The sequence below is a fragment of the Phodopus roborovskii genome, unplaced genomic scaffold (assembly GCF_943737965.1).
Source record: "Phodopus roborovskii unplaced genomic scaffold, PHOROB, whole genome shotgun sequence".
Lineage (NCBI taxonomy): Eukaryota > Metazoa > Chordata > Mammalia > Rodentia > Cricetidae > Phodopus > Phodopus roborovskii.
Window position 1 is genome coordinate 24,132,631 of NW_026126416.1, and position 13,115 is coordinate 24,145,745.

General features: G+C 48.6%; 1 protein-coding gene across 2 annotated transcripts; it reads left to right on the forward strand.

Moving 5' to 3' along the window:
• The first annotated feature begins 535 nt into the window (after positions 1-535).
• Pdyn (prodynorphin) lies at positions 536-12,872 on the forward strand. Of its 2 annotated transcripts, none has more exons than XM_051183415.1 (4): positions 536-947; positions 2,142-2,202; positions 10,860-11,011; positions 12,117-12,872. In XM_051183415.1, exons 3-4 carry the CDS (start codon positions 10,877-10,879, stop codon positions 12,729-12,731), a joined length of 750 nt encoding a protein of 249 aa, XP_051039372.1. In that variant the 5' UTR covers positions 536-947; positions 2,142-2,202; positions 10,860-10,876; the 3' UTR covers positions 12,732-12,872. The 2 variants fall into 2 exon arrangements, with proteins under 2 accessions (XP_051039372.1, XP_051039373.1); XM_051183416.1 differs by having other exon boundaries at positions 10,863-11,011.
• Positions 12,873-13,115: the final 243 nt, after the last annotated feature.

The window sequence follows — 13,115 nt, forward strand, 5'->3', positions numbered from 1 at the left end:
CCACCCAGAGCCACACAAAGGCGGCACATCATAGCCAGTGCTCGGAGCAGGATTTCATAATACTCACTCCATGTTATTGCCAGAAAAAACGGAAAATTGAACAGCAGTTCTTGCTTGTGAGGAAGGGTAGAGCCTGGCATCAGCTCAGGCAGGTACCCAACTCAGTTCGCACCTTAGGACACATGTACGCTCACACACATCCCAGTGTGCGTGTGACCCAGACAACTCGGAGCGGAACGTTCCTTTTCCATAACCAAGAGCTGCTTCGGATACTCTAGGACATCCCTTGGTCCCTGCGTTTTGAGAGAGCCTTCACTCCTTGCCCCGGGGTTCCTCTTTCTCTGACCCTGTCCTTCTTTATCTCCTGGTCGATCCTGGTGTCTCAGACATTGGCTTTCTGTTTCCATTCTCTGTCCGCGGACTTTCTCTTTGCTTTTCTGTTTTATTCTCTGTGTCTCTCCACCTTTCTCTGCCTGTTCCTGTCTCTGCCTTTCCCCACCTTTGTCTCTGTCTTCCTGTGACACTCTCCTAATGCTGAAAGTGGCCGAATTTGAAGTGACAAACAGCACTACACCGAGCATCCACCCCCAGACTGCGCGATTGCGTCCTCCTCCACATCCCATCACCAAGAGCAGCTATTGTGTTTCACCCAGGCCCAGGGAGTTGAGTGGAAGGGCCTGGGGGTCTGAGCTCTGACTGCTCTGCCACTTCCCCATTGGCTGCTGGCAGCCTGTGCTCTGCGAGCGCTGAGAGGGCTGAGCGACAGGGGGAGACTCTCACCCATAAAAGGGGGGAAAAGGCTTCAGAACTGCATTCTAAGGGGACTTGGTAGCCCTCACAGCTTCCTCTCTGGCACTTCTCTGAGCTAGAGTCAGGGTGCTTCCTGAATCTTGGATCGGCCACCACCTGAACAGCCAGAAGCTTACCGGGGACAAAGCAGTGAACAGGTAAGATCTGCCTGGAGCTCAAGCATTCTGGCTTTATGCATCTGCTCCTGCTGCTAGGCAGAGGGACCCGTGGCAGCTTGGGCTGGGGGAAGTCAGGTTTGGCTCTGATTACTCAGTACACGAAGTCATAGTTTCAAGGCTAGTTTACAGAAGCCAGGTCATTGAGTCTAAAGAGCTGCCTGCTCGATAGAACCCATGCCTTCCTTACACAGGTACTAGCTGTGCCTTGGCTCTGCCGCACAGCCCCCATGTTAGTCTGGGAAGAAGGGGCATCCTGGGTAGAAGACCAAGGTTTCACTAATTAGCCCGATTTTAAAGGTCATCTTCCTCACCGACTTAGAGAACAAGGGCTGGAAACATTAATGAATGAGGTTTAGGACTTGGCATTTGCCAACTATCCATCAGCACCATCGATGGATAAACAAGTGCTGCCCTCCTTATTCTTTCTAATTCATGTTTAATCGCTGATGAGGTGCTAATTTGCTACGATTTTTACTGAGAATCGAGTCTGGGGTTGTTTGGTTGAAAGGGAACCAGGAAAGAAAGTGGGAGCGTGGCTAGCTGGATACCCAGGCTGAGCAGGACTTCTGTCAATTTTACTTTGAAAAGACTTGTTGCTTTCATGTAAATTACAGCCAGTTACTGCCCGGAGGTTAGGCTGCAGGAAGCTCACTTGGGGAAAGCCAGGGGCTCTCTTATAACAAAGCCGACATCCAAAAACATGATTATGAAAACCCAAAGTTTGACATCAGTGAAAAGCTAGCGAGCTTCCAAGAAGGTGGCTGTAGACCACTCCACGGTTGAGCAGTAAATTCTGGGACTTGTTACTTTTCCCTGGGTTTTTTTTTTTTTTTTTTCTTTTCTTTTCTTTTCTGAGAACCTCTCAAGATTTACAAGTATCCCTTAATAAAGCCTCCAAGCTCTTTAGGTTATTGGATCTGGTTTCAAGTGCCCTCCCACAGACAGCAAACTCATTATCACCCCTCCGCCAAGGGTTGGTGAAATATACACTGTTCATCTTTTAATCTGACAGGCATTGCTGTCAAGGTCTGTTGTGAGATCTTTCAGAATGTCAGTCCTTCTCTGCTCCTTCTCATGGGGGCTCTCCTCCCCCGCACTGCTCACCCTCCTCCCCTGTTCTCCTCACCGGTGCTCCACTCCACTCCACTTTTGTCTTTTGTTCTGTCTTTGCAGGCCATTCATCTCCAGGTTTGGAGATCTGCGTGGGGGAAGCTCTTGAGGCAGCCACAGTGCGGTGAGTTATGGTGCTGGTGTGTGTGTGTGTGTGTGTGTGTGTGTTTACTGACACAATCCTGAGACCTTTGCTTTGTCCTCACAGTGCTCAGTGTCCTGGGTGGCAGGTGGAGTAGCTGGCAGCTGAGTGTGGTATCGAAGCTGTGTGGTAGGCTCCACTGTTTTGCTGAAGAGGGCTGCTCAAGTGGTTGGCTCTGGGTTGCTTGGGAAAGCTCATGGGAGGCTGTGGCAACTCACAGGAGTCCCTGTGCATTACTTCAAGAATTTTCTGTGGATGACCTAAGAGTATAAGGCCACACCTGAGCCTATGCTGAGTTCAAACCCCATATTCACCATCCTTTATTTGCTGTGCAATTTTGCAACAACTGCTTTCCCTTTCTGGGTCTTAATTTCCTCACCGATATAATGAAGGTAATAACAACGTCCTTTCCCTCACATTATTGTGAGGCTCCTATGAGAGGCTGTATGTATGCACCTGGCATTTGGTAGGTACTCAGTAAATGCTACTATGGTCCGCCTCGCCACTGATTCAAAATGGCTGGCTTCAAAATGAACAGCCTCCCTCTTATATGACATCAACAGTAATCCCATTCCATGCCGCTGTGTGCTCTTCCAGGGAAGTATGACTAAAAGTCAAATATCTCTGGGGCCAGTGTTCCTCTCCTCACCCCTACAGATGACCTCATTTCTTTATCTGCCCTCCCTGACAATGAAATTCCTCCATGATGTCTCATTCCTGGCTTAACTTTTCTATTTGTTAGATCTCCCCCTCATTCTTAGAGGAGTCAGTGGCTGCTGGTTTGGTTTTAATGCATATCTGAGAAAGTGTGGCCAGCAGATGATTTCTCTCACCAGTTTGTTCATCTCAGATCATAAGTGATTGGCCGATCTTAGTGGGTCTGAAGAGGGGCTAAAACAACAGAGACAGAGCTGACCGCAGTAGGAAGAGATACTGAACTATGTCCCCATGTCCTTGACAGCTCAGCCTGGATTCCACTCCACACCTCCACCAGAGCTCAGTAGCCACACCTGAGGGAGGTGACCTCCTCAGTTTTCCCCTCACCCTACCCCATTTGCCTCACCGGCCAGGAGGCTTGGCCACTAGTTGCAGATGTACTCACCAGAGTCCATGGTGGCTTCTTCTCCAGTCTTATTCCTGCAAAATTCAATTTACCTTGATAAGGGTTTCCTGAGCTGTTACTATGTAGCTCAAGAGGCAGATTCAGGGAGAAGCAGAAGAGGACATTGACATTTACCTCCTTTTCCTTGCTTCTTTTCCATCCTTTTCCTCCCCTCTTTTCCATTCACCCACCCCTGCATCTACACTGTCCCCACCCACCTGCCCCTGAATCCACACCCCACCCACCTGTGTCCATTTTCTCTGACTCTTCATCTCTCTCCCCAACCTCTCATTTTCCCTTTTTCTTTCTCCTTATCTTGTAAGTGTACCAAATGGCAATTAGGGAGGAGATTCCATTACAAATCTGACAGCGGAGAAGCATCCCTTTAAAACTGCGGCTAATGGTATCAGTGAACCCATGACTGTTGTGGCCTGGACTGCAGGACCCATAGTTCTATCTGTCTCTGCACAGCAAATGTGATGACCTTTGGGCAAGGCCTGGTCCTGTGTCTATGCTTTGATACTTGCTGAACAAAAGGTTGGCTCATTTTCTCCCAGGACCAAAGCTATTTCTGCAAGCTGATCGCCCATCCTCTATTAGTGGGCATTTCTTAACAAGGAACACCCTCAAGTTTCAGAGCCTTCCTTTGATAGCCCCTTGGGAACCCACAAAAATGAACTTGCTATTTTCCAGTAAGGTAAAGAGTCCTAAAATGATTTCATCTTCAGCAGTGTGTGAAAGTCTGGGGATAGCCCACAGAACATGCCACGTGTCCGTTTGTGCAGTCAGCGGATTAACTCTGTACCTAGTTCCGGTCTCTTTGAGTCACCGTATTCCCATCTAGGAAGTGGGGCTGACAGTGGCCAGATCATTGATGCAGGTGATTCATATAAAAGATATGAAGCATTTGGCCTCCACATGGGGGATCTGTGGATCCCAGCCCTGCTACCAGAGCTTGCTGCTTCTGTCCACAGTTTCCCCCTGGAGCCTGAGCCTGTGCTGATAGCCTGCTTCAGGGGGCCATCTGGAGGCATCTGGCAGTGGCTCACACAGCCTTTGACAGATTCCAGGGTGGTTGTCACAGGAGGGTCACAGAAACACTGGCATGTGTCAAGGTGGGTGTGAGAGCCCCAGTTCTCCTGACTCACCGTGTGACCTTAAGCAAGTGACTTCATTCTTAACTTTTCCATTTCCTCTTCCTCCAAATAGGAATAATCATATGCACACATTGCTCCCAGAGATAATTGTGATGTTAAGTCATGCCATTATTATTCCTCCCTAGCTTTTCAAATAAAAATGCTTGCTGTCTCTGGAGCCCTGGCTGGCTACTGTAGAAATCTCTCTGAACTGGGTAGAGAGCAAAACTCAACCAAAACAAAACCAACTCTTTCAAGGGACTCTGGATCAACAGGGGAGAGAGTTCCTACGCTGTGCTGGCCCTTTAACAGACACTGCCCACAGAGTGCTGGTACAAACACTGTCCATGGAGGCCCATGGAGAGAGGGTGCTGGGGGCTGTTTGATGAGCCCACGGTTTTACTTCTCAAGCAATATTAAAGTCCCAGGTGAGTTGTGACTTTTAACGGACTCTGCCACCAGAATCCAGAACTTGTGGAGTGTAGGACACACTCTGCCTCTACTGCAGTAAACCCACCTGTTCTCCTGCCAGGAGATGGCTATATTACTGTTAGATAATATATCCGCATGTCTGGAGACCCAGGAAAATGAGCTGAAACCTATCAGATTGATATAAGTCAATGAGGCAGAACCAGCATACTTCCTTGGTGAAGGGTCAGACAGTAAACACCTTTGGTTTTGTGAGCCACCGAGTCTCTGTTTCAGCAGCTAATGATGCTTTTGTGGCATGGAAATAGCTTCGGTCAGCTGTCAGTGGAGCTGGGGTTCTCCAGAAAGATGAAGCCCATAGAAACCCATAGAACACGTCTGTGGACAGGAAGAAAAGATTTGGATCATGTGACTATGGTGTAGGGTATGTCCAGATCACTCTCTTCTGTTTGTTAGGATAGGCACACCTCTTCCCTCCACCTGTCTCCCCCCCCCCACCCTCAGGCTATTACATGTGCCCTAAGTGTGGCCAAGGACACATTTCATGAAGTGCACCTGGGAGGGCATCAGCCTACCTTCCTCTGGGTCACTGGGCGCGCTTACCTCACGCTTGCCTTTCTAGTTCTCAATCCATTGAAAGCTAAAGCTGCTTGTCTTCTCCATTTACCCAGATGGAGATAGAACACAGTAGGTCTAACTTCCAAGTTCTGTCCCTCATAGACATCATAGACAGATCCCCAGTGGAGAGTTGGGAATCTCCCTGACCCACCCTGACATTGCCCAGCAACTTATCTTTTAAAGGGGTCAAAACAAAACAAAACAAGAAAATCACAGCTCTCATCTTAAAGGGAATAAGAGATGGTTTGTTCTGGAGCCATTTAAGTGACCATGGCCTGGGAACATAGCTGGGAATTCCATGCTCCCACCTGGAAGCGGTTCCAAGACATTTGATAGCTTTACAGAACAAAGGAAGTCATAAGTCAAGGCAAGTTTAAAGTACACTGGTGGGTCAACAGAGAGGTGGGGACAGGAGATGGGGGAAGCTTATCTACAGCCCTAAGATGTCACCTGATGACATTCTTAGCTTTGGGGTCCGAAGCCAGTGCATCTGCTAAGACAATAAAGGTTTTTATCCATTAGTTACAGGATGTTATGTCTGACACAGAGGTGGGCAAGGTTGGTTCTGCGAGCTAAAAACAGCCCAAGATAAGGTGACTAGTCTCTGTATACCTGTAATGGACCAATCTCTCCACAGTGCAGGACTTCTAACCAGTTCATTAGACTCTGTAAGTGCAGCTTCTCTTTGGGAGTTTGTGTTCACAAAAAAGGAGGGAAGAAGATGGAGGTGAGGGTCTCAAGGCCAGTGTATAAAGCCACATTTAACCTCAGGTATTGAATTGTCAAGTCAAGAGAGCTCAGACAAGTGATATCCTTTCTATAAAAGCGTTTCGGAATATGACCTGTAGGGATTCTGAGTTAACGTGCAAATGCTTGGTGCACTGTAGGCTGTCACAGTAGCCATGTGATCATGAGGGGCACCAACTCCTCCTCCCACATTCCAGGACTCCATCCAGGGCAGAGAACATATTCAACTACATGTTGGTTCTACATTCTTTTTGCCCACTTTTCCCTTCCCTCCTATCTTACATAAGACCAGACCATCCCTTCACACTTTCTTATTGGAAGTGCCTGATGGGTGCCAGGCACAGGCTTAGTGTGCCTACATGGTCTCTCATTTGTATGCTAAACAACCTCCAAACTCTTTGTTATTAGCCCCGCTGTACAGCAAAGAAAATCAACTTTCTCCAAGTGGTGGTGAGTGGCTAGCTGGAATCTACACTTTTCTTACCAAACAGACTCGGTGGGCCTACAGCCAGGACAGGCAGGATTGGAGGGTCAACTTTCTCAAAACCATCCAAACTCTCTCACCTCAAGTTGCTTTTCCTAGGTGTTTGACTTGGCCATTCACGTGTGGCAGATACAAATGGGGACAGCAGGAACTGGTCTGTGTGTATGTCTCCCACATGGCTAGGGTCAAAGTAAGATGCAAGTCCGATGTCTCAAAGGCTTTTGACTTTTTTCCAAACAAGTTGGAAACTAAGCTCCCACCACCCTTAGAAAACTCCCAGTTTTAAAATGTCTGTTTATTCACTCAACAAACTTGTATGGAGGTCCTGGTCTCATTTGAGCCCCTGATGAAGCTCTGGGAACCATTTATCATTTATCCATTTATCTGTTCAGCTACTTTTCCATCCATCCATCCATCCATCTATACAACACACTTCTCTGGTCCTCTCATGACATTTCAAACAAATGCAAACTATACCTAGGTCCCCAAAGCTAACATGAACTTGCCTCTGCTCCTTCTTGGTATTTAGCACTCAGTTTTCTTTTATGTATTTTTCTCAACTGTGGCCTCTCAACTGTCAATCACACCACACACATTCATACTTCAGGAGCTTTGCGTTTACATAATCCCCTCTTGTGTCAGACTCAGACAGTTTGATGTAATTATGTGCTGGGGCTAGCATGGGTAGCTGCAGGAGCTCTAAGAAGGGATCATGTCAAGACAAACTTCCTGGAGGTGATTCCTGAGACTGAATTCTAAAGAATAAATGAGAATTAGTGGATCAAAAGTAATAATAATAGGTGCCAGGTGTTTGGGAGCAAAGAGAACTCTGTATGCAAGGGCTGGGAAATACCAAAAATGGGCCCTTGGTTGTGGAGTTGAGGGAAAATATTGGTTTCAGCTTTATGAGGTTACCTTGAGGACTCCCTCGCATTAAGCTATGTACAGGATGGAGCACAGAGAGGCATACAGTGTACACGTGGCAAATGCAAGCTGTCTTGGGAAGGCTGCTGGGTATGGGCAGAAGGGTCAGACCTCTGGGAGGCAAGGCATTACAGAGCCAGAGAGGCTGGAACAGAGCTGAGTCAGATGGTAGTGTTCAGAGAGTCTTCTGGCTACCGTGGAGATTGTGTCTGGGGGACCAGCTTTGTATAGACAAGTCCAAATTGGGTCATTTTAGAGCTCAGTGCTATGGGAAGTCTCCCAACAGGTGTGAGACACTGACATAGGCTCATCAGTAGTTTAATTTGTTCAAATACTATAACAGGCCAGGTCAGCTATCATTAGTTCAGAAAAACAAAAGCAACACACACACACACACACACACACACACACACACACACACACACACACACACCAAAAACCAAAGTCCCAAAACCATGAACCATTTATTTTGTCTGAGCATAAGTGGAGCATTCACTTGCTCAGACCTCTGATTTTTTCTCCTCTGATAGAGCAGGGGAGAAATGTGGGAGACACAGGGACAGGGCACATGAATATAGTTCTCTGAGTTTCTAATCTGGGCTTCCCTGCACCAGCATCACTTGAACCCAGTATCGGAAAAGCACTTGGACCTTCACTCTAGCCTACAGTTGCATATAACCTCAGACAAATGACACAGTCCCCAGTTTTTGCATCTCTAAAGTGGGCCAATCTTGCCCACCTCTCAGCTGGTAGGTAAGTTAAGATTGGGGGAGAGTCAATGCTCTGCGAGTTGTTGCTGGGACTCATAGAAGATTTCGCCATAGAAGACTTAGCTGTTGGTGACTCACACCTGTTCTAGAAACTGCAATTGTTAGGTGGAGTGAATCAACAGAGTGGGCCCTGCGTCCTAGCTTTCTTCACTGCTCTGGGCAAGATGTGGGCAGCTCCCTGCAACAGAAGTGCCCTCATAGTGGCTTAGAGCAGTAGAAGCTCAATGGTGGCAACTGGGATAATGGTTAGGAAGGCTCTGGTTGGGGAGCCTATTGTGTGCTTTGAGAGAGGAGAGTTGTTCCGGGGTGTGTTCTGGGGTTTGAACTCATGGGTGAACCTTCGAAGCCCCCGAACATCAGAAGAGAAAGAGGGGTTTGCAGGAGGGAAGGCAGACAGTGTCTCTTATCTTGGAGACAGAAGGTCAGGATGTCTAGGTGCGGAAGAGAGTAAAACCCCAGCTGGCTAGCTAAAGGTCTCTGGGACCTCAGTTCACTTGCAAGAACCACATGGTGATCTGACTATGAAGAGTGGCTGATGGGGCCAGAGTGGTGGGTCAGTGGTTAAGAGTGAACACTGCTTTTACAAAGGACCCAAGTTTAGTTCCCTCACCCAGGCCAGGCAACTCTTAACTGCCTATCACTTCAGCTCTGGGGGATCCAGGGCACCCTCTTCTGACTTCCACAGGCACCTAAAATATCTATCTCCCGACCTGACATAGACATAGAATTAAAAATAAAAATCTTTTAAAAATTGACTGTGAAAGAGACAACTTTATTTTTTTTTACCTTAATTGAAATATAATTACGTAACAGTCCTCTTTCCTTTTCTCCCTCGAGCTCTTTCTCACGTCCCTTCCTTTCAACCCCCCTATACTCCCCCTCTTGAAAGGGACAACTTGTAATAGACTTTCTTACAAACCATCAGTTTATCTACCGAGCACTCAATAAGAGCCTACTATGTGCTGGCTGGAGTTTTAAATACTAGGATAAGACGTTAAGACAGCTAAGGTCAGTGACTTCCAAAAGTAGCTAATGTTCTAGTTGGGGAAATGGTAAGGGCAGGTAAGTAACTCAGCTAGTGTGAGCCTGTCTGGCTTTGTGACATTTAGTTTATTTCATGCAGAGAGGCAGTCTTGTGAAAAACCCGAGGTCAGAATACTTCAGACAGAGGAAGAGAACGTGTAAAGGTCCCAAGGCAGGAACAAGCTTAACCTGTCTGAGGTCCACAAGCAATTACTACAGAGAGGGCAAGAGCTTGTCTCTTTGTTCAGGGAGCATGCATTTGCACCTCACACGTGCCTGGAGGGGCAGGGTGCTTGCACAGCTAGTTAGGGGGTGGACTTTTGGGATGGAAGAGGTACAAATTACTGGCAGGTGAGACCTAATCAAGGAAGGAAGTGACAAGAGGCGTGGAAAGGTTCTCCAGGAAGAGAGAGCATCCTTTGCAAGGCCAAGAGCTGAGAAAGTAGATCCCATTCCCGACTGTTGGGGTTAGGGATGGGGCCAGACGGAGAGTGCCTGACTATGAGGCCTTACTCCACCTAGTGGGTGCCATCCCAGAGTTAATATGCTGAGAAGGGTATTTCATGCTCCAATCAGAGAAGCTGAGGAGGGGGCCAGTGTGGAGAGGGGGTGAAGGTGGAGCTCTGGTCAGGGTGAGGAACAGTGCTGACTTGAAAAAGACTGAACTGAAAGAACAGGAGTGTAAGTCGTAATACAATGTTTGTATACCATGTATGAGACCCTTGGTTCTATCCCTAGTACCAGAGAAGGAGGGAGGAAAAGAGGGAGGGAGTGAGTGAGGGAGGGAGGGAGGGAGAGACAGACAGAGAAAGAGATAGAGACAGAAAGACAGATAGAGAGAGATAAAGAGAGACAGATAGAGAAAGAGAGATAAAGAGAGAGACAGAGAAAGAGATAAAGAGAGACAGAAACAGAGAGGAGTAGAGATAAAGAGAGACAGAGATCAGAGAGAGATAGACAGACAGAGGGAGACAGACAGAGAAAGGAGGGGGGAGAGCACTCATCCTTGGGGACTCAGGACACAGAAGCATACCTTAGTCAAATGACTTGCAATTGGACAGACCCCATCAAGCTCTGGCTTCCTAGCCCCCTAGCCATGTGGAACCATTTTCCTGTGCCTCAGCTTCTCAATTTGTTAAGTGAAAACCACAGCATCGCCTGCCTGGCAGAGCTGCTCCATGGATTGTGAACAGAGAAAAGATCCCAGTATGCCACGATTACTCAGCGCTCAGCCCCTCCTCACTCTCTGGCCTTGACTCCTACTTTACCACCTCCAGCTTCTTCTGTCCTTGCCTACAGGACTGGAAGGAGAATGCCTGCCTGTGCTGCTCTTACACCAGGTATGAGTAAAAGATATGGCCTTGTCGGCTCGGGACAACTTCACCATCTTGTCCTTCTCCCTCTAGCAGAAGAGTGGGACAGAATGGCTTGGTCCGCACTGATGCTGGCAGCTTGCCTCCTCGTGGTGGTACCCTCTAACGATGCAGCCGACTGCCTGTCCCTGTGCTCCCTGTGTGCAGTGAGGACTCAGGATGTGCCCCATCCCATCAACCCCCTGGTAGGTCTCAGCAAGGCTTCTCTATACCATTATATTTGTGGGTAGAGTCCAGAGAAGGGAGGTGGTATATCTGGGCAGCTGAGTCTGCTGTATTTACTGTATCAGTGCAGAAAGCAGGGAAGCAGGGTGCGCTGTTGTCTAGTTCCCTCCGCAGTCTAGACTTCATCATCATGGTTCCTCCAGGCCTGCACACAGACCTCACTCCCAGGCAGTCAAGTGCCTGGCAACAGGGTGTAGACCATGAAGTGCTTGCTGTGTGTTTGGAGCACTGGGCACATATTCCAAGGCTTCATTTCTTGGCTGATGGGCACCTCCAAATCCAGTCTCCTGGCCAGGTCTCACCATCAACCCTGTCAGGGTCCTCTTGGTGGATTTGGAGCCTCTGCCTCTCTGGGGCCCAAGACTCTCTACGCCTGGCCTGTTGATGGTGCGCTGGGTCATGCCCCACCCAGCACTGCAGAAGGACGGCAGTAGTGTTGGCTGAGTAGGCTTTGATTCTGGCCCTTTCTAGCTCCCTTCCTCTGAAACTGTTCTCTGAGTCTCACTATCTCTATCTACAAAATGAAAGCGATTCCCTGAGCTCACGATGATAAGTGCTTAATATCTGAGTCTAGTCTGTATCCACTGAGCTGTACACAGTGTGGCCTGCTCAGCCGCAGGAAGGCAGTATGGTAAATCAGCACCGGGACTCCAGCGGCAGACCTTCAGAATTCAAGTTGCAGCATCGTTTGCTACCGTTAATATCATTATAGTCAAGGTGACTGAATGCTCCCTATGGCATCATGAAGCAGATGCTGTGGTCCCTCCAACATGCACCCTCAGGTGTGCTGAGCCCTCCAATTCCCTGTGCGCATTCTTCCCGCTGTTCTGAACCTCTCCACCCCTCCATCTCTAAAGTGTCAGCAGTCCCCTCTGCTCCTTGTAGAGCAACTATACCCTTTGGAAGAAGGGAAGCATATATGTAGGTCAATAGGAACATCTTGCTTCTACTTAGGGGATTTTCGCTTGTGTCTCTTATGCCTTTGGGATACGTCTGATTTCTTATCTCTCATATGATGAAAGTCATTTGGTGACATTACTACTATGCTCCTTGGAATCCTTTCAGATTTGCTCCCTGGAGTGCCAGGACCTGGTGCCACCATCAGAGGAGTGGGAGAGATGCCAGCGCTCTTTGTCTTTTCTCGTCCCCACCGCCTCTGGGATCCGTGGCAAGGATGATCTGGGGAATGAAGTTGCTTTGGAAAAAGGCTACAGCGCACTGACCAAGCTCTTGGAGCCCCTCCTGAAGGAGCTGGAAAAAAGCCAATCCCTCACAAGTGTCTCAGAGGAAAACCTCAGGGGTCTCTCTGGCAGGTTTGGGGATGGAAAAGAGTCTGAGCTGGTGGGAGCTGACGGGATGAACGATGGAGCCACGCAGGCTGACACACTGCATTTCAGCGAGGAGGGCTTGAGGAAACAGGCCAAACGCTATGGAGGGTTTTTGCGCAAATACCCCAAGAGGAGCTCAGAGATAGCTGGGGACGAGGACGGGGGCCAGGATGGGGATCCGGTAGAACATGAGGACCTGTACAAACGCTATGGGGGCTTCCTGCGGCGCATTCGCCCCAAGCTGAAGTGGGACAACCAGAAGCGCTACGGCGGCTTCCTTCGGCGTCAGTTCAAGGTGGTGACTCGGTCCCAGGAGAATCCCAATACCTACTCTGAAGATCTAGACGTTTGATGCATAACACTTCCCCACCATGGAGTTGGGTTAGAAGTTTCCCCCTGTACTAGAACCCACTTCATCAACCCCTTGTGCTTGCCTCGCCCATTGCTCCATTCAGCACCCAGAGGAAACAGTCTAAGCCCAGCCCACTCCTGTTTAGTCTAGGAGTGCAGTATTTGCTTGCAGCCAGTGATAGAGTGGCAATATTTGTTTGCAGTCATCGACAGAGAAGAGTGGCGGTCCCCTGACAATAGACCCAGTGTCTGGCTCAAACCCTTAAACCTCTAAACTGCCACAATCAGCCCAACCACTCTGTCCCCATGGCACCCCACCACAGAATCCAGAGAGACTTGTTCTTTGTACCTGTAGATCTGTAATCCCCAAACTTCACTCCTCTCC

Bases quoted from the DNA above. Each gene is read 5' to 3' on its own strand.
- Pdyn (XM_051183415.1), top strand. From the start codon at position 10,877: ATGGCTTGGTCCGCACTGATGCTGGCAGCTTGCCTCCTCGTGGTGGTA. The intron at 11,012-12,116 runs GTAGGTCTCAGC...GAATCCTTTCAG, and splicing joins CCCATCCCATCAACCCCCTG to ATTTGCTCCCTGGAGTGCCA.